At 43.9% G+C, this 21538-nt stretch overlaps 1 protein-coding gene across 1 annotated transcript; it reads right to left on the bottom strand.

Annotated features, from left to right (window-relative positions):
- Positions 1–1195: 1195 nt before the first annotated feature.
- Positions 1196–16885, bottom strand: ADAM17 (ADAM metallopeptidase domain 17; the record flags this gene model as incomplete). The annotated part of the gene is made up of 13 exons (XM_008943698.1): positions 1196–1330; positions 2013–2116; positions 3129–3328; positions 4182–4334; positions 6204–6292; positions 6818–6962; positions 7500–7613; positions 8700–8789; positions 10413–10543; positions 11075–11243; positions 14207–14295; positions 15179–15312; positions 16753–16885. Coding segments are annotated over 13 exons (1686 nt in total), but the record flags the coding sequence as incomplete, so codon positions are not given.
- Positions 16886–21538: the final 4653 nt, after the last annotated feature.

Genomic DNA, 21538 nt, shown 5'->3' with positions numbered 1-21538 from the left:
GCCCGGCCTCCCCCGGGCACGGCAGGGCCGGGACGGTCGCCCGGTTTCAGCGCTGATGACTAAGCCTGAAACTCAGCCGCACGCCCTGTGCTACGCAGGAGGGGACACAGGGGGACCAAGCTCTCCAGGCTGATAGCCTGACACCGCAGGAATTGACAGGCCAGTGAAGAGGTTCCAAACGCACACAGAAGACAGATTCAAATATTTCTTGGGCTTTGGGCCCTCTAGGCACACCTCCCCTTGGCTCTGCCCTCCAATGCAGGGCTCACAGCTTCTCCTTGCAGTGCTCATCTGTGAAGCTCTCCTACCCCCAGCTGCATGGCCACATTTAAGAGATAACATGAGAAGAGAAAGCTCTGGGGGGACCTTACAGTGACCTTCCAGCACCTGAAGGGGCCTACAAGAAGGCAGAGGAAGGTCTATTCAAAAGAGTTTGTATGATAGGACAAGAGTAATGGTTTTAAACTAGGAAAGGACAGATTTAGACTCGATATTAGAAAAAAAATCTTTAACAGAAGAGTGACAGATCATTGGAATGGACTGCCCAGAGAGGTAGTGTAGGCCCTAACCCTGGAGTCATTCAAGGTCAGGCTTGATAGGGCCCTGGGCTACCTGACCTAGGTGGAGATGTCCCTGCTTGTGTAAGGAGGTTGGAGCAGATGACCTCTAGAGGTCCCTTCCAGCCTAAAACATTCTATGACTCTATATGGAGAGCAAGTGAGCAGTAAAACTTACTGACAGAGGTATATGTCAGGCAGGTTGGCAGTAGCCCGGAACTGGACTCGGGGATCCTGTGTTCTCAAGGCACTTTAAGTTCTGAAATCTTTCTTTAACCACTTGTTGGAGGCCACTACTCCTCTGCCAGATGCCTGGTCCAGAGGTTGTCTGGGTTCTCCTTACAATCCCTCCTGTCCACCTGTGGCAGAGGAGGTGGAAGGTAGAGTGCCCTCTCCTTTAACTGGGGTGCCAGACCGTAAGTCTCATCTTAATGTCTTCAACCCAGACCACCAGAAGACAGAAGGACATTCACATTCCTTTTCTAAACAGAAAACACTAGCCCTGGAAAAAATAACGGTTTAAACTTTTTTCAGAAACCACAAAATCAGGCCTCCAAGAGGCAAGCCCACAGCAAAGCCAACACTCCCTGAGGAGCAGAGCTGAAGCAGGCGTCTCAGCTCAGCCCCGAGTCACCCACCGTTGCACGCACACGACCGCAGGTTCCTCTCCCTCTCGCAGAAGGGGACGCACTCCCCGTCCTTGCATTTCCCCATGTCCACGCAGACCGTGTCATCCGGAGCGTTCCCCGGAGGGGGGCACTCGCTGCTGTTCCCTAGACAGGGGTGACAGGGTGGGAGGACTGCGTTAGAGTAAAGGGCAGAGCACCAAAGTGTGCAGAAGGGAAAAAAGGACAACAAAGGAAATCCAGATTCATCCTGGAGGGAAGCCCCAATAGCTTGCTCTTGGCTTTCATCTGCAGGCTGTCTGCCAGCTCCTCGGAGAGGCAGCAGAAGCTCTGAAGCCTTTCAACAACTCAAGCATTGTGGCACTCTGGCAACCAAGCAGTAGGTAGCACACCCTCCTGCAGGCACCATCAGCACAGCAGCAGCTCTGACTTGACTCCATGCCTCAAGGAAAGATTATGAGGAGGAAGTAAACAAGTGAGGAAGTGAAGTAGAGTTGCAGTAATTTCACCCTTTCTATGGCAAGATTCAGCCTATTCTTGTCCCCTCCCAGTTACACATTCTGTTTTCTCTTAAGAGAAAGAAACAAGGAAGAAAAAAAAAAAAAAAAAAAATAATCAGCATTTTTCATGTTCTCCTGGGCAGTAAATCTCTGAGTAAGTCCTGAACTACAATGAAACTCATTATTGAGCCATTTTGTGATGCTTAACTGGTCTCTAAAATCACATGTACCGGATGAATAAAGGGCACTAGTTTGAGAGCGGGTCGCGCAGGACATGGAGCCTGAAGCGCTTGGCTAGCTGAGGCAGAGGGGCCAGAGCCACGTCCTACCAGTGCAGAAGGACTCTCCTTTACAAGTGGCGTTTATGGCTTCCTGGCACTTCTTCTGTGCGCTTTCAAACTGGCAGCCCTTACAGCACGGGCTGTTCCGGTCGCTGCGGAGACATCAAAATGAGAGGAAGAAACATCAAGAATTTTTTTTTTTAAAAGAAGCACCAACATGACAAAGCCAGGGACAAAAGGATGTTTAGAGGAAAAAAAAAAACCCATGCTACTTCTTGGAAGCTGACTCACTGACTCAGACCCCTTCTCCTCTCTACACCCTGCCATGCCCACCTCCCCCACGCCCACTCGCTCTTCAGTCACCAAAGGCAGAAGCACGTGGAAAGGACAACGTCGTGACAGACAACACAGGGATCCCTCTATGGAGTCCAGGCACCTGGAGCCTCTTGTCCCCTGCTGGGCAACCTCAGACAGTATCTTCCCCCATCTCCTTCCCGTGCATTTGCCCCCATCTGTCCTGAAGCTTTACTACTCTTCATTCTGTGCCCTGTGTTTTTCTTTGTCCTGCACCCAGCACAAGAAGGCCTTTCACACAAAGGCAGTCGTTAAAGTTGAGGGAATCTCTTGCTCAACAACAGGAGCTGCACGAGCTCTCTGTTGTTCCGTGGTGCAGAGCTGAACTCTGAAAACCAGACTGGATGCTGCCTTGCAACAGGGCCACAAACACCCCAAAGAGCACAAACAGGAGAAGGATTTGTTACTGCAGTTACTGTGGTGTCTGCTCAAACACAGTTTGCATCAGTCTTGGAAAATACTAGCATGTGATCCCAGTTTAAAGCCACCTTATAATACAAGTTAAAACTGTATCTGCACAGCAAATGTTTAGTATTAATGTCTGAATGCCTGCTTTTGCTTTTAATGTAACAGTCACTACCTTCAAGCCTGTAGCTCACGGCACTTCTCTTAAAAAGTAACAGAATGCTACAAAAAATGAGGTATGCAAACATTGTGTGCACAGCAGCCTCTCCTGAATCCCTTTTTGTCTTCAGGTCACAGGACGCTAAAGAGTTAAAGCCAGGAATCAGGTCTGTGACACCTGCAGGTGGCTTTAGGTGGTTTCAGCCCAGCCCATGTTAAGAGAAGTTGCAGCTTAGTTCCCCTTACCTGCATTTGGCACCATCTTTCAGTTTGCAGTCTGCAGAGCAGCAGGGATCTGCCTGTTGGTACAAGAGGCCCGGATCACATTCCTCGCCTTCATCCACCCTGGAGTTCCCACACACTTTGTTGTTGCGCTCCTTGAAGCACTCCTGGGCCTTGACCTCTATGGTCCTATGGATGGATTTTTTGCTGCAGCTTGAGAACATCTGGAGAGTCATGAGGGAAAAGAGCAGCACTGAGGAGCGTATCTTTCTGTCAACAAATGACATCTAAGACAACCTCAGCCTCCTTATGCCTCCAAGTTCTGGTGCCTCAGAAAGCAGTTTTTCCCTCTATAGTGCCAGTTTGATACCTTGGAAAAAACCTCGAGATGGGAAAGTAACAGTTGGGTCTGTAAAGGACATTGCTACATTACAAGGCAGGGACACCAGCAGAGTCTGGCTCTGGGTCACAGAACTAACTCCATGTCTCTCAGCTTCAGGAGCACTAGCAACCACCCCCGGGAAGGACTGTGAAGCTGCAGCAGCCTCGCAGAGGAGTGACTGCACTCCCTCTCGGCAAGAACCACAGCAAGCCAGACTAGACTGCAGACTAATCACTCCCTTGATCAGCTTGGTGTTTCATCTGCAGAACAGGCACCAGTCCAAGTCCACACTGCCAGTGGAAGCTCCTGAGAGTGGCGAGCACCACGGCTGCAGCGCCTGCAGTCACTGTCCAATGAGAACAGCCACTGACCACACGGATGCTAGTGGTACTGAAGGTCCTGTAGGACTTGTTGATTACTTACTTTTAGGAGCATGTGGCCACAGCTAATTATAAACAACTAATTAAAGAAGCACCTGGACAAGCTATGGACTCCAGTGGGACCGAGAATTCAAAGATAAGCTTACTTTGCTGAGAACCCAAAAGGCATGCAAGCATGCTTTCTTCTTATGGCTAATCCATTACATTCCTGACGCTTTCAAGCTACAGGAATCATTAACTAAATAGACTTTCCATGGAAAGGGTCACTGATGATAGCAGAAACTTGTACATGGAAGGAAAACTATGCAACCGTACCTTGTTGTTTTCATGATCTCCACTGACTGCAATTGGATACATAACATACTTCCCTCCCTGGTCTTCAGTGGGGGCACATTCTGGCAGACTATCAGGATCATGCTCTGCTCCAAAGTTATGTCCGAGTTCGTGTGTTGTAACCAGGTCAGCCTCCTTTTTTGAACATGAAAAATAACAGCGTTTAAAAAAATTAGTCCAAGAAGAACAGGACAGAAGATTTCAGTTACTTCCAAGCCACTGGCAATTCTAAGATACACCAAGATGGAAAGGGATTTCCTCCCTATGAACTTCTTTTTTTGGTAGAAGTGGGAGACTGAAGTAAAATTATGGGCCATTTCCAAAGACAAGTTCCAGGACTAGGTTTGAGTATTCAACCACTGTTAAAGACAAAGCGTTGCCCTAAAACACCAAGTCAATTTTGTTTTCAGTACAATCCAGACACTTCAAATATGAAAATTTGCTTTTAAATAGCTAGAAGGCATAAAAAGTTGAAACAAGAAACAATCCAAACAAACACCAGCTACTACGATTGGTCAATCTCTTGTTTAACTTATCCTGCCATTAGAATTATTTCTTCTAAATGGATGATGACATTAGGAGCACTGAATAAGCTCTTCTACTGCATGATTACTAGGAAAGACGTCTACAAATGTGGCCCAACAGGGACGGATTTCCAAGGTCACTGATGCAAGAGGGGAGTCCTGTGGTGAGGATCCTGCGCGGGCTCTGCCTTGTCCTGACCAGCAGATGGGGCCGGGCTCACGAGGCGACAGCCCCAACTGAAACCGGCAGGGAAACAGAGAGGGGAGAGCTGCCTCTCATCCCTCGACTTCATCACGTTTCATTTGGGGCAGGTTTTAAGCAGATACTCTCCCCATGAAACCAATCCATCATGCTCCCACTGCTTCATCCCAAGCTTTGTGACCACCCCTGGGAAGACAGCAAACTCAATTTCCTTTGTGATCCAAGGCAGGACTCCAGCGTGGAGACTGAACAGCAAATGCAAATAGCATGGCAACAGCTAGAGCTCGTTGTCAACATCCCTCTCACACAAAGCTTGGCTGTCTTCTTTTTCTAGCTTCTTGACAGCTTCTGTGCCAAGTTTTAGCCCACACAACAATTACGAATTCCCTTTATAATCAGGCTAGAGAAAAGCACAGCTGAGAAGTCAGCAGAAGTCAGCAAAAGAGAAATATGGCCAACTGCAAAGATTTGGTAGATGTAAACAACACACAGGCACTGCTCTGGTATCCTTACAAGTGAGACAAAGCTCATATTCAGGCCTTTAAAGTATTTACTGTCTCATCAAGTATGTAAAAAAAAATATATATCCAGACAGCATCAATTTACATTAGGCTTAGTATTAGCACTAACAAGCCCTTTCTATTATACTGTTCCCTGCTCTGCTTTTTCAGGACACACATAACTGAGGTAGAAGAATTTCATTAAAAGGCCCAAACTAAACCTTCTGCTTTGCCTGCACTGCTTTCCCTGCTTCATCTGGCAAATGGACCAGACCAAGTGTAGACAATTGTCTGTGTGTGTGTTGCAGGTGCACATAGTAGCAAAGGCATTAAGCTTTTACTTGAGTCAGCAGACTTATTTTATTCTTACTGTAAGTCTACTTCTTGTATAGTACTGCTTGTTTTGTTTAAGGGTTTGGTTTTGGTTTGTTGGATTTTTGTTGAGTTTCTTTAAGGCAAAATACAGTTCAATTAATCTTCAGATATCAAAACCCTGTTTACATCTGGAAAACTACAGCTCCTATTAGGCACTGTTTCCTCATCTCTGTTCCCCAGTGAATTCAATTCCATTCAGTCCTGACTCACCTTGCCAGCAAAACCAAAAATGTCAAATTTGATTGTGACCCACCCCCTCATCCCCAGGGATCTGACTCAATCAGAAAGCCAGCAGCTTGTTTCTGGGAGAGCAGAGAAGCTTGTCACAGTCCCTGAGCAGGCATCACCAACACACACACAGGTACACCAAACATCCGGGCTCTGTGGAGGAGGACACTCCTACCTTTGTGAGGATGGTCTTCCCATAGTTCTTGGTGCTGGTTAAGCCACTGTTCAGATAAATGTCCTTCTTTGCAATTTGACTATAATAAGCTACAGAAGTGAAAAAGAAAAAAAAAAAAGCATAAACGTTTTCCTGGGGTTTCAGAGGTTTTCAGGGGAGAGAGGGACCCTTGTTTGGGGAAATGAGCAGCGTTATTGTTCTCACAGGCTCACCAGTGAGACCCTGCCTCTCGCCAGTTTTAGCAGTGGGAAATCTTTCCAGCACAGAACAGCTCGTGTGTTGCAGTAAAGGCGAAAATAGAACAGACTTCCAAGACAACAGCATCTGCTGTTCCAGAAGCACTGCAAGATGCACCCACACAAAGCATCCCTTGGTCTAGCCAGGCTGCAGCAGCCTTCACTTGCTTGTTCACTCCAGATAACTTAGTGTCTTCTACCCCACATCCCCATCTTTTACCAGCCCCAGCCAAGATAGTGGCCATCCGTTCTATCCAAAACACAGCCACACCACTAGAGCCTTGGCAAATAACATGAAAGTTAGAACAGAGGATTAAATATATATAATAAAAACTAGCTTTCAGCCCACAATTAGAAGGAAAGAAAAGGAAGCCTTGCCTTTAGGACAAATGCCACCATGGCTGTTAGGTCTGGGAGAGCCAACATAAGCTAATCCAAGTGTTCCCATGTCAAAATCTTGATACGTGAAGAGATGAGCAAGGCACACATGAGCTGCTTTCTCAGCAATATCAAAGCTAAATTGCTTTAAAGGAAAAAAAAAAGCAAATTCAAATCTTTGCGAGATACTCTGCAGTGCATACTAGAAATCTATAGATAACATTTATCTAATGAGCCAGACAGGCACCTTCTAGATCTGATTAAGTCAGGAAAAAAAAAAAAGCAGTTATTTAGCTGTCTTACAGAGCTGTAAAAAATTAAATTAATACCAAGTACATGGTACACATTCACTTACATAACTTGTCTATTCATTTCCCCTTTTCACAGAGAGGGGAACAATAATTTGTTGAAGGTCATAAGGCAGCCAGTCTCAGGGCCAGACATATCAGGACTGCCTTTCTGACTCAGGCCACACATTAATAATTCTAACTGGTGTGTGCTCTACAATTATGCAAAGGGGCCCTTTGCCGTGGGCTACAGGGCACATCACCTCGTTTGCCTTTGTGTAACATCTACACGTCATGCACAGGAAGCAGAGGAGTTTCACCTGTTACCACAGAGCAGCCACATGAATGAGTAATCCTTGGTGAGGGGCACAAGTTTTTCCAGGGTTACAACCTACCTCTAGTAGCAATTTCACATCCCAGGCATCTTTCTTATCATCTGGGTAACTTTTTGCCATATTGTAATGCTTTTCTCCAGGTTTTACAAGATTTGGTTCATTGTGGATGATAATCTACATTTCAAAAAGGGCAACAACAATGTAGAGGAATTTTGGTCAATTTTATACCTACAGAAAAGCTTTCAAGTGCAATCTTAAATGTCTCAATAGATCTGCAAGGAGAAAAATCCAGACTCAGCATGCTTCTGAAGTTAACTTTTCAGCCTCTGCTAGTTAAGATACACTAACTATATCCTCAGTAACTGCACCCGTAATTTTATAGAGCAACATCTACAGATTTCAGTGCAACATTCTGCTTTGAGATGTGTTACTCTACCAAAAAAACCCCACCCAAATATGACTAGGATTTACATCTAGTATAAATAATTCCCAAACCATTTCAGAGTTCTAGCTCAGCAAAACATATTCTAAAGGACTGCTACCACCCTAGAAACCTAGAATTGGTGCATCATGTTCTGTCCACCTCTCTTGTCCAATTAACTCTCCCTTCCTTGTTCCTGCAGACCTTTTCCCAGCAGAAGGGCAGCTAGTTTGTACCATGACTCCCTCTTCCACATCACAACTCTCACAGCACTGGAAGCCAATGGATTCCTCTTGGTTTTCAGGCCTTCCTCCAGATTTCTGTGCACTAACTTTCAGGATGCACTACATCCCTTGTGTTTTCCCTGTAACAGTCTCTAAAAAACTGTAGTATCAAAATGTCCAAGAGGAGTCATTAAAACTCTTCAGGCAGGATTTGTCATTTTTTCATCTGTATCTGAGGCCCACTTAGACTTCGTAAGCTAAGCACTAGCCACAAACACACACCTTAAATAAATGCATAAGAGTATGTCTGACAGAAACAAGAACTGTTCATATTCAGGGCAAAAAAAAGCACCTCTGAATTGAGACGAAATATGGAAAGATTTTCCCTGAAAACACGCATCTCAATAGTTGCAAGGAACTGAAAATGGTGATGCTGTGTCAGGTCATTAACACCACTGTCAGCAAGATGCTATTTCAGAGTATCCCTGACCAGAACTGATGAAGCAGGATTTTATCGTTTTATCTTTAATCCAGACAAAATAATCACAAACCCTGATATCCAAAACATGTTCTTCTCCTTTGAATTAGAAACCCTTTGCAGAGTTCAGTGAATACCTGCTCTATCTGTATGCCGTACCCATTGAAGGCTCCATTGTCCCAGGAGGTATTTCGGTAGATGTCATCTACTCTGTCTATCAATTCAATCTATGCAGAAAAGAAAAATAAGTTATTTAGTTCCAAGTTCTCGTGTAACAAAGTTCAAGACACTCAGAGAAGCTGCAACATACTTATCTAGAAACACTCACTTCAAATTAAAATTGAGTATCGTATAACATAACAGACATCCTCGCTGATCCAAAACCAACAGCACTTGGATCCAAAGAGCATTATCAACTATCCCTGAAAACTTTCCATTATAAAAAAGCAGTAAAAAATTTCCTATTTATCACTTTGGTTTGTGTAGTGGAAGAGTGATAATACTAAGAACAAGACATCTTGGGAAATGCTGTGTTCATATACTAGGTTTCTTTGAGGAGAACTTTCTGAGTTGTTTTTACTGCTTCATTTTAGCAAACTAGTGTAACTGACTCAAGGCCTAAAAGCATCTCCCAGCCAAAAAAAAAACCAAAAAACAACATACTCACCTCAATATAAACTCTCAAACTTGCTCAGAATAAGTGACATTCAGAGCCAGCCCACAATAGTTTATGCTTTAGTTTTCCAATCACTGCTATTTACAGTACACATCTACCCAGGAAACCCAAGAGTAGGTTAGCCTCAGCATCTGTTAGATGAGAGATGAGATGGCAGCATCTCTGCCAACAGAGAAACTGAGGCTCTGTGACCTGGGGAACATAAACATTTCTGGGGACAGAAAGGTCAAAAAGCCAGAAAAGGTGGAGCAGAGTGATTAGCACTTCAAAGACTCAGGCTCAGAAAAACACTCTTGACAAACAACAGACTTCCAAAAGCATTTTCACTTGTTTTTTTTGTCTCCAGTCCCCAGACTCATACTCCCTGCTCCCACTGAAAGGCTGTGGGCAGGCGTTCCATTTCACAAAAACCTGCCAGGCAGACAACCCCATTGTACTGGTTTTGGCTGGGTTACTCAGTAACTAGTACAGGTAATGGGACCCATACTTTCCTGAGGATGGCTGAACACCTGCCTGCTGATGGGAGGCAGTGAATTAATTCCTTCTTTTGCTGTATTTGTGCACAGTTTTTGCTTTACCTATTAAATTGGTTTTATCTCAACCCACAAGTTGTCTCACCTCTACCCTTCCAATTCTTCCACATCGCACTGGGGAGGAGCGAGCAATCAGCTGGGTGGGGCTGAACTGCCTACCAGGGTTAGACCACAACATCATGTACAACCAAGCGAATTGTTTACTGTGCCTGCTTCTAATTTTAGTGCTCTGGAAGAATTTGAAAAAAAAAAAAATCTAGACAAGTTGCTTTTGTTCTCATGTATGAGTTTTAAACATGCTTGAACTTTAGAGATGCTCAGATCATTTGTAGTGGATTTCAAGATCCAGGAGATTCTAAAGCTGTGACAAAAAAGAAAATTTCTTAGGCAGAAAATAGCATAGCCACAAGTAGTATGTGAAGGGATTTGTTTATAAATGAGACTTAACGACTATTTAACCATAGTATCACCATTATAATATATTTTCAAAGCATGATTTAGAATTTTCTCATGAAAAGCAGACACAGCAATGAGATGTAAATACACTCTGTCATACAAAAGTAGGCCGTATGTTTTTTTAACTACTGAATCAATCTTCCTGCATTTATTCTGCCAAATTGTAACAGAATACATTTACTTACCAAATAGTTTATAGTGGTACTCTCTTCCCCACGGCCCATGTACTTGAAGAAACGATGATCTGCCACTACCAACATCTTGCATGTGTTTTTGGAGCTCTCTGGAACAGCTCTTTTCTTCCGATGGATACTTGCTAATGTGAACATTTAAAATACAATTAAATAAACACTTGGTAAAACTGCCGCCGCTCTGTTAACACTTCATTATTACCATAGCTCAAGATGGATTCTTTGAGGGACAACTAAGGCCAAAGATGTCCTTCTGCACAGTGCAGAGAAGTACAAAGTTGTTTCAATGTTCGTCTTGATAAAGTGCACCAACATTGCTGCCAGTTGTCAGAACAAACACTACTCAGGCCTGACGTAATAGCTACTTCTCCTTAGCCTACATTTATTGTAGGGCCAAATATCCTTTCAATAAGCCAGGCATAAACATACCCTGAAAGACAGTTTCTTCCCTTCACCAGCTGTTCAGGCTTTTTTTTCGATGGGGAATGGGCATGAGGAAGACTGCTGCTTTCTTCTCCCCCATCCATGAATTTAAAGAGCTAACAGTTAAACTATATGCAGCAAAACAGGTTATTCCCAAATTCTCATTGTATTTGTCAACACAATTTCAAGCACTTGTTTCAAAGATTCTTCTCCCCTAAGACGCCAACACTCACCCTCATTTTGCTTCCTGTCTTCCAGTCCTTTTGGCAGCAGTTCATCTTCATTCAGCTTTAAATAACCACACACTTTGGGGGACTGCAATCTTGAGAAATCTTTAATATCTTCAGACCTGTAGACCAGCAGTCTTTCATCTTGCACATTATCTACAAATCTCCACAGTGGCTTGACAGGATAAGAACAGAAATGCAGTTAAGAACACAGTGAATGCAGAGACTAAGCCTACATAAGTGAAAAAAAAAAAAGCTACGTATGCATCCAATCTCCACAGCTTTGTACACACACACAAATGCATCGGACTACGATAATTTTGCACACGAGTTTACTGATAAAACATCCCCATGAAAGCCAACAGAATTCAACTCTTTTATGCTATGTGGGCATCCAAATTCTGATAATTATCTCAACAGAGCAGCAGCAGCCACTTGATAAAGGTGTAGAAGACAGAATTTTTCTTGTGCTGCAGGATCTGAGCGATCTGAGGAGGCATCACGGGGACCTCTGCTCCACCTGTAACAGTCTGGGGACTGGCGCAGCCAGGGGGGAGACGCTCAAACTGTGCCGTGGAACAAAGGCACGGAGCAGAAGCACAGGAGCTGGCAGGTGGCAGAGAACATTTAAGTGCACAGCGAAGTGTGGTCCTCTCAGCAGAAGGCAAGCTCCTCAATGTTCAGTAGCTACCCAAGTAGGAAAATTACTCCAAAACCAAGGGAAGCAAGAAACCCATGAGCTCCCACCATAAGACACTAATTCCCAGAGCAGAGCAGACGCATACCGACGATCTTTCTTCTTTACCAACATGTCCCTGGTGCTATCTGTGAACAACAGCTACAGCAACACTGCCAAATACAACACAGACAGGGGCTGTTCTTTGGGCAAGGCCAAGTCACGCAGACTGCCCACATCCACAACGCCGTGCACCTGGCTCTCAGTCCCCTCTGGCCCTCAGGCAACCCTCTTTCAACTCCAGACAACTATTACTTAGCACACTGTGCTTTTGTTTCACTGCATAAAGGTCCTGAAATGTGAAGGCTGTGCCAGCCCAGCAGCCATGCGGCTGCAGCACAAAACTAAAGACACGTTTCGTACCCTAGGGCAAGGTCGGAGGGCACCAGGGGTCTATACAAAGGTCCATAGCCTTTCCAAACCATCCAGGAAGACCATGAAAGCAAAGGTGTTCAAAGGCAGAGCAGCTTTGTCTGTGCTCTTGGGAATGGTCTCTGGCACACACCATAGAATTAGAGAATCACTAAGGTTGGAAAAGACCTCTAAGACCATCAAGTCCAACCATCAACCCAACACTACCATGATCACTAAACCATGTCCCGAAGCACCACCTCTACACGTTTTTTGAACATCTCCAGGGATGGTGACACCACCATCTCCCTGGCCAGCCTGGTCCAATGCCTCACCACTCTTTCAGGAAATAAATTCTTCCTAACATCTAATCTAAACCTCCCCTGGCTCAGCCTGAGCCCATTTCCTCTTGTCCTATCAGTAGTTATTTGGGAGAAGAGACCAACACCCACCTCACTCCAACCTCCTTTCAGGCAGTTGTAGAGAGCAACACGGTCTCCTCCCCTCAGTCTCCTCTGCTCCATACTACACAACCCCAGTTCCCTCAGCTGCTCCTCATAAGCCATGTTCCCCAGACCCCTCACCAGCGTTGCTGCCCTTCTCTGGACCCACTCCAGCACCTCAATGTCCTCCTTATGCTGTGGCACCGAAAGTGAACCCAGTACTAGAAGCATGGCCTCACCAGTGCTGAGTACAGGGGCACAATCACTTCCCTACTCCTGCTGGCCACACTGTGGTCAGCTGTTAGCTGACTAACACAGGATGTCATTGCCCTTCTTGGTCACCTGGGCACACTGCTGGCTCATGTTCAGTTGGCTGCCCACCAGCATCCCCAGGTCCTTTTCTGCCAGGTGGCTTTCCAGACACTTTTTCCCAGGCCTCTAGCACTGACTGGGGTTGTTGTGACCCAAGTGCAGAACCTGGCACTTGACCTTTTCAAGCCTCATACAACTGAGCTCAGCCCATTGGTCTAACCTGTCCAGGTCCCTCTGCGGAGCTCCCTGACCCTCAAGCAGGTCAACACTCTTGCTCAATTTGGTGTCATCTGCAAACTGCAAACCCTCATCCAGATCACTGATAAAGATGGGCATAGTCTCATTCAGGGCTGGTTAGGGGCTGAAGCTGACCTAGGGTGCCTAATGGTTGGGCAAGCTGGAGCCTCCACACCATCACATGCCTTTTATTTAGCTGTACAGACACGGTGAGAAGCAAGAGGACTGGCTGCACAGGGAACCGAGACATGCTGGACCACGAACATAAAAATTACTCTGGACCATGAACATAAAAATGCTTTATATCAGAATCAAACAGCTACTATACACTCTTAATGTAAAACAAGCGCAGTGGTTTGGGTATTCTAATCACATTTTTGTACTTTAACGTGACTAGAGTTCCCAGGTTTACCCAGAATTCTGCACATCCTTGGGTTTGGAGACAATTACAATATCCATATAACACTCAGCCATAATTACTGTTATTCAGCCATTCTAACACAGCTTGTGTCTGGGAATATACTGCACTGAACAACTCATTATTATAGTCTCTAATTATATATTTGTTGAACATGTCTTTTAAACCAATAGTTTAAAATAACAAGCAATGAAAATGGTGAAAAACAGAAACAAGGCAGTATGGGAAAAACACCAGATTTTCAAATAAAGCTCTAAGAATGGGGGAAAAAAATCCAAGACATAACAAAGCCAAAATTTCTGAAAGCTCAACAGACCTTTACTCTGCTCAGAAGGTCACATGGTTTGTTATTTTAGAGGACACAATCACCACTAATTACTACTGTTATCCATTTCTGTTTCTAAACCCCTTTTCCATTCAAAACACCTTCTCCCTGATGTATCTAAATGCAAATTAGAGAATGTCACTCACCAATAGAACTCAACACTTGCAAAAGTCAAAGTGGTCTCACATTTCTCTCCCTTCTCCCTACTCATCCCAGAACAATCCTCACCACCAAGTCTATTTTGAGCTACAGAGGTATCAATGTGACTAGAAAGAGAAACGCCCACAGGGAAAAGAGAATACAGCTTTGAACATACCTCAATATTGTATTCTTCTCCATCAGTACTGATTCTCACTGTAAAATCTTCATCCCCAATATGTGCCACAACCTTGGAATTATGCTCTCCTTTAATGTAAGTAAGGAAAAAATAAATTAATCCAGAACTGTTTGCATGCACTCCTGCAGACACTGTTTGATTTTTTTTAATTGTCCCTAAACTTCATACCAAATTACCTTCTTCAGTCTCTGAAGAATACTATCCTGTCCAGTTTAAAGTAAAAAAAAAAAAAAAAAAGTGAACCAGCACTCCTCCCTCAGTTTCAATTTCCCAATGGATATGACTCCGATTTAATTGGCAATATTGCAGAAAGCGTTGAGAAGGCTCTGGAGATTAGTAACGGGACACACAATTCTTCTGCCAAAAAAAAGCAGCTTGGCTCTTCCTACAATCAGCCAGCAGTTTCACAGTGTCAGCCTGCATCCCAGTGGAAAAGACTTTCACCACATCACATAGGCAACACAGAAATCAAAACAGCTTAGCGGAAGCATTAGTGCTGGCCTGAAGTGGAACAAGATGCCCTTCTTTACAGAAACATGATCTGCAAAGAACCATCTTAAAAACTTTTAATATAACAATCTGGGCAACGCTGCATCACCACTACCTGGGCTTTGTGTTCTGGGACAAAGAGAGTAAGTCCTACATTTCAGTTGGGATCCAAGCAACCATCATCATTTAAAAAAAGAAAATAAAAATCACAAGCTGGTGCTTGAGTAAATGATATCTTTGTGTTCTGCCAAACTAAACAGAGGAGTCCTATCTTAGAACCTTGGTGCAAGCCCAAACCCACCACAAAAACAAAACCAGAAAACCCAGGAGGCATGAGAATGAAGTTTACTTGTTTACCCGAGCTGTATCTGATGAACATGAGGGCAACACACCAGTTACCTTGGCCAAGGGACCTGTGCAGAGCTGTGCTTTCTCAGCACTGACAGTCTAGTCCATACTAACCAATGACATGGCCGGTGAAAAAGTCTTGCCATTGAACACGATACTCCTTCTCCTTGCCTTCACCATCCACAATTAATGCTTGAAATTTTTCTGAAAAGTGTTCAGCAGTTGCAGTTAAGTATAATTTAAAGTGCCTGTAAAAGAATTTACTTCCATTTATTCTTAAGCAAAGCCATACATGTAACAGATACATCCAGTCCCCATTTTACTGAGGGTCCAAAAGAAGTTTGAAAGCATTAATTCTTATGAGCAGGCTACAAAAACATACACTGTGTAATTTATAACTACATTTTTAAAGAGTCAAAATATGTTTAAAAATAAAAAGAAAACCAAACCACAAAACCCCAGAATCCAAAACAGTCACATTTGCTCGTGATGCACCTACTCTAGCTGCAGTCAAGCAAAACCAGTTACTGGTAACTACTTAAAGAAAATCAGACCAAGGAATTTCTTAATCTACTTTAAATTATCTTAAAGTTCTTATTTTCTGAAATAATACAGGCAAAATACCTTGACCAGAAATCTGAACTCTGCAGATTTTTAAGATACATTGTCACATAAACTAAAGGCTATCCCAAGAAGTAAGCGGAAAACCTTTTCTGGAAGGAGCCAAATGGGCTCTTGGGTTTATGTGGGCTTCGGGTCAAAGATTTTTGGTATGCTCCTCTGCATTACTCTGTAATTATCACTGGCAGTATTGCAACCTCACCATAAAGTCAGGGTGCACAAGGCAGCACAAAACAAGAGACAGCCAGACATTTGATCCCATCAACCTTTTACACTTGGTACTTAAAAATTACCCTCCTCCAAATGTTCAGAAAATATGCACAACCACTTCCATGCCAACTGTAGATGACAGACAGGGGAAGGCACATGAGAACACAGTAGACAAAGGTGTCAGATGAAAAAAATTGACCTATGCTTATTAATACAAAGCGTCGTTCTCAACCTGCTCCCCACCACTTTAGATTCACAATTTCAGCACTCAAATACCTGTAAGGCACTTTCCTGACAGAATAAAATCCTTACAGCTATCATGCCTGCTCTCTTCTCTCTCTCCTTCCCCTTTCAACTGTGCTTCTTTTTCCTCTCTTACTTAAAAAAATATTAAAAGTGTTTTATTGAATGGGAAGTTTACACTCATTAGTAAGAGGATTAAATCTCCACTGAAAAAATAACCCACCCACAATAAATCTCTTGGGCAACACACCACACACACTCCCCAAACTGAAGGCAGAGACTTTAAAGAACTAGAAGACAGTCATGAAGTATGACAGTGTTGTCAGATGAGGTGTAAGTGGGATCCAACTCAATCAGTGGAAGTGGAATATACATGAAACTGAAGCGAAGAACAAAGCAAAAGAAATGTTATACCACTGAGGATATAATACAATGCAACTTATTTTTCTGTTTTCTCTGAGCCTCTCTGAAGTCACAGAACAATGCAGACCACTAACTTGGAGGAACTGGCCAGTCATGACAGAAAATAAAATAACTATTTCTGGGTTTGAAACTGCATTATTCATCACAAACTGAAGGAAAATGAATATTATGCTATTTAATGATTTAATTACCTTTGCAGGGCGGAAAAGCTTAAGAGCCTCTCTACATGCGTCTCAGGCTGGAGGTCCCTCTTCTTCAGTGAGTGCTGCTGGATGCCAGACTGAGAAAGGATGTCGTAGTCTGAAAGCATGGAGTCAACTGTGTCTGGAAAAGCAACAAAGTTTTAGTTTCAAGAGACTGACTTTTTCACGAATGCACACAAACCAGCAAAACAGAGCCTCTTGTTTCAACAGCAAGACCACAGTTTGCTCTAATTTTAGGATAACTATTGTACATTTCTGTAAGGTGTGTTTTGTGGAGGCAAGTAGGATTCATAGTGTGAGAAGACACAATCTGAGAGGCAAACAAAGAATTCAGTTTACTTAGAGCAATTTTTGAGCAACCAAGCCATTGTTTTTACTGCCACAGCTGTGCAGAGCTAATGCCCTCCCCTGCTGCCCACTGGAAACTAAATGGGGGAGAACATCCCCATTTCTCTGGAGTGAATCATTCTCTTCACCTGCTGGTCCCCACCAGCATCTAAGCAAATTATCTAACCTAGGAAACTTCTAGCAAATTCACTGCAGATCAGGACTGCATTCGATCTTTCTGTCCCACAGTATCCAGAAAATGGATGTCTGCATAGGACAATCAACCAGAAATAACAATTGAGGCACCTCATATGAGGCACCTCCAGGTACCCTGGTTTCCCAGTACCTTACCACCATGAAATACTCCTCGATTTCCCTACTCAGAGCATGAAGACTTGTTCAGAGGAGGTAAATCAAGGGCCCAAACTCCTGTGGGGAACAGCACACAAATTACAAACTCAGGTCAATACTCTGCGGATGGTTCCACCATTAACAAGTGCATAATGCCAGATGCCAACCATGCTCGACTCTTGTTGACAAAGCTTCCTGCTGCTTTGAAAGGCATCCCTTATAAACGGTGCCAGGAGCACCAACCACCTGGCCAGACACACAACAACCACCTTCACTTTCACTGCTGCCAATCAAGTAATTTGTTAGTTACAGCCTTAAGCAGAGGCCCCTATTTCCACACCACCATCTCTATTCTCTGTCAGAGGTCTTAATTCTTCTCACTGCACCAAATGAGGAGCCAGTCACGTATTACAACAGACATAACTGCTCACCAAGTCACTCTGTATTAAAAAAATTCCCATTTTGTCCCCTCCATTTCCAGTTGTGCTTCTAAACCAGACATGACAGCTACCAAAGTAGGTTTTTATTAACGAAGACAGCCCATGATCACTAGCTTACATTGCTCAGTCAACCTCATACATTTTATTGGACTTTTAAGTAAGCAGCACAACTAAGAAGCTGAGTTTTACCGGCTCGTGAGCAACAGGCCAAGACTGCCAACTTGAAATGGAAATTGGTATACCTTCTGAATTTTTTTTTGTTTAAACCTGACACTCAGTACCATCATTTATCCCTAATATACACCTCTAAAACCAAAGAAGGTCTTTAAGAACTGGCATACTGTTCAGGGCAAGGCAAGCACCTTGCTTTTAATTTTGAGAGGGGGTGGATGGGGAGAATTAACTACCGGTGTATGTGCACACACATGGAAATGAGGGAACTGCAGAAACAAAGCTGATCCTTATGACCCTCTTTGCCCTGCACCAGACCTACTAGCAAAGGGACAGACAGGTGACACAGCTGCCTTCTCCTGGAGCAGAAGCCACTGAGCAGCAGCTCCCAGGCTTCTCCCTCCCCTGCAGTTGAGCAACACAGGAAGGGCAGTGCAGTCGCAATTTCCTGATTTCTGTTTACAACCCTCAGGTGGAGAGCACCTGCAATCCATTACTGCACCTTTCGATTCTATGCAAAGGCAAGTTTCCACCACCACCTTCTGTGCTGGGGTGGTTTTTTTCCCTTTATGTGCCCCATTGCTGCATGCCAGGTAGTGTCTTCATCATTTGCTTGCCACATGCTGCAGAGCTGGTTCACTCGAGCAAATACCTAAACCCAAAACATCCCTTCTCTTTAAAAAGCCCATTATAATTCATAGCTTATGGTCTGGCACCTGCCCTCACCCAGAACCTCCTGGGAGAAGGGCAGGGACAGGCAGGGGAAAATCAGTTCTGAAAAACCTCATTAAATTGTCTAGTCCTAAATTATTCTAGTTAAACCTGAGATTAATCATAGAATCACAGAATGGTTTGGGTTGGAAGAGTTGTTAAAGATCATCTAGTTCCAACTCCCCTGCCATGGGCAAGGACGTCTCCCACTAGACCAGGTTGCTCAAATCCCCATCCAACCTGACTTCAAATGTTTCCAGGGATGGGGCATCTACCACCTTTCTGGGCAACCTGTTCTTCAACACCCTCAGCTAGAGCAGACCCCTCAATTAAAGTGAATGTTTATATATGGGACACCAAATGTTGGTTTGTGATACAGAGCAAATGTGTGGTATGTGGGCCATGAAGCAAGAGGGGTGTGGTTCCACTGCTGTGCTGCCTGGGGGCTTACTGACATGGGAACTTGTCAAGCACAAGTTCTGCCCAAGAGGCACAACCCCACCTGCAAAACACAAATGCCCTTTCCACCTCTGCCTACAACGTACAGCCCAGAACCAGGGCAACATCATGCCAAAGAGCAAGATGCAGCTGCCACTACGGCCAAACAAAATGTCTCTACTTCATGGCAAGAGAACCAAGAAGTCTGCTAAAGAAATTAGAGGGGTTTGTTAGTAGGCAAGAATTTCAGAAGTCCTGCTCAACCCTAACACACACACAAATAGCCTTCTTGGAAACGTCTCACAGAGACACAGGAAGGACAGTAAGAACAAGACAGAGAGTGAGATAGTTAAGAACAAGAGCTGATGAAGGTGAGTAAGACGATTCTGTTAAAGTAACAAATGAAACACAGGGCACTCCTAGTTCCTGTAACCCTGAAACAAGAATGCACTTGTTCATATTTCCTCTTACCCTTCCTACATTTGTTTGCTTATAGTTTTACTTGCGACATAAGACTTAAGACATGCTGCTGCTAGACATAAAACTGTGAACTAATTCACAGCTATCAGATGTGGAAAAATATACTGGTAACACTCAAACCAAAATTTTTCCGTAAAATTTTTATCCTGTAAAAATGAATCCATGGTCATGGCTTACTGAAAATACAAGATGAAGTATCATTATTTTAAACTAAATACAGAAGCGTACAGAGTCCAACTGTACAGCCGTCTGTGGACAGCAGCCACAGCAAGCATATACTTGACTACTTCTTGTTCAAGTTTAATAATCTTTCTGGCATTCCTTCCTCATTATCTTTACTATGGTCCAAGAGTCATTCCCCATGGGCTTCAACAGCACTAGGCTGACCCAGGTTTTCCCAAACTGCTCTCCTGCAATTCCTTCCCTTCCAGCCCCTCCCAGATTTCAGTATTTCTCTCTTTCTGGAGAAGGATACCCTCATTTCATCCTGGGATCTCAAACTTTTATTTATTTATGACTGCCAGCCTTCACTTCATTGCACCTCCTCTCCTTAGGATGGACCTCCCCAGAACATACATGCATCATGTTTTCAAGAGGAACAGGGAAGGAGCGCTGGTGCCAAAGGCGATATCCCAAAAGTTCTTGAGTAGAAATCCACAGCAGTGACTTTTCCTCTGCCCACAACTTTGAACTTACCGTTTCATCCTTTTATCTCACCTCCTTGCAAGGCTGAAAGACTACTGCCACTAGGCTTTGCAACTTAACACAGGAAAATATCTTTTCAATAACTGATGAGCCAGTACACGTTGCAGCAAGCTACTCCATCGGCAACGAGCTCAAGAATGTGCTGGGCAACAGCTTAGCTCATTGAGGTGGAGGCCACCATATGTATTTCAAAAGAAGAGGCTTCTCTTCAAGTGCTCAGCTACCGATTCAACTACCAGTGGCATCCTTCTCCAATCAGCTTAGCTTTCACAAGCAGAACAGTAAATTCCCATGATCTCATGCCCAATCTATTGCCCAGAAAGCAACAAGTAACTGTGGCAAGCCAGCCATTTCATAAGAAATCTTCTTTTGCACTGCATTATTTATAGAAGGTTAAGGTTACTTAGAAGCATGAAGTTTTAACACAGAAGACAGCGTTTAAAAACTCTCTCCACAATCGTCCTGTGATAGAAAATGTCTCTACCTAAAGCACAAATTCCAAAAATATTTTTTTTTTAAAAAAAGCATTAACTCTGGGATTTAAAAAATGACCACAAGAGCATCAGAGGGGTCTGCAGGAATGACTGAGGTTATTTCTCCAACCACCCCAAAGGCAATAAAAGCAGAAATAAATCTCCTGTCAAAAGGCACTGGGATGGAATGACAAGCCCACAAAGAGCACTCCTAGAATAAGCAGAGCAAACACACTGGGGGATGGTTCTGCAGTGTGACTGTTAAATCACTGTCCTCCCCGAGACTGGAAGAAGGGCTCCACCAGCTTGTATATTGAGTGGCACTCATAGACTACAAGCTGGTTACCAATCTCAAGCCGATTTCCCATGGGCATCAAACACCTATCAAAAGCTTGTGAGAAGCTAATGACAAATTTTCTGATTCAACTGGGGAGTGACTGAATGGTTGAAAGGCTCCATATTCTTTATTGCTACTTTTTTGTTCTCTAAATTATACTCTTCTTCACACATTAAAATATTTTAATTACAGTAACAAAATATAGTAGCTTCAAATATAATTCACAGCCTCAGTCAGGATTTGGACCAGGAGCACAGAATGGAGTCTTTCCAGCCTTAATCCTGTGGGCCAGCGCAGGTCCCCATCACCCTACAGAGAACAGCTGCCCTCGTGCTTGTGGT

The sequence above is a fragment of the Merops nubicus genome, unplaced genomic scaffold, assembly GCF_000691845.1.
Source record: "Merops nubicus isolate BGI_N331 unplaced genomic scaffold, ASM69184v1 scaffold46007, whole genome shotgun sequence".
Lineage (NCBI taxonomy): Eukaryota > Metazoa > Chordata > Aves > Coraciiformes > Meropidae > Merops > Merops nubicus.
This window is presented reverse-complemented; position numbering and strand designations above follow the sequence as displayed.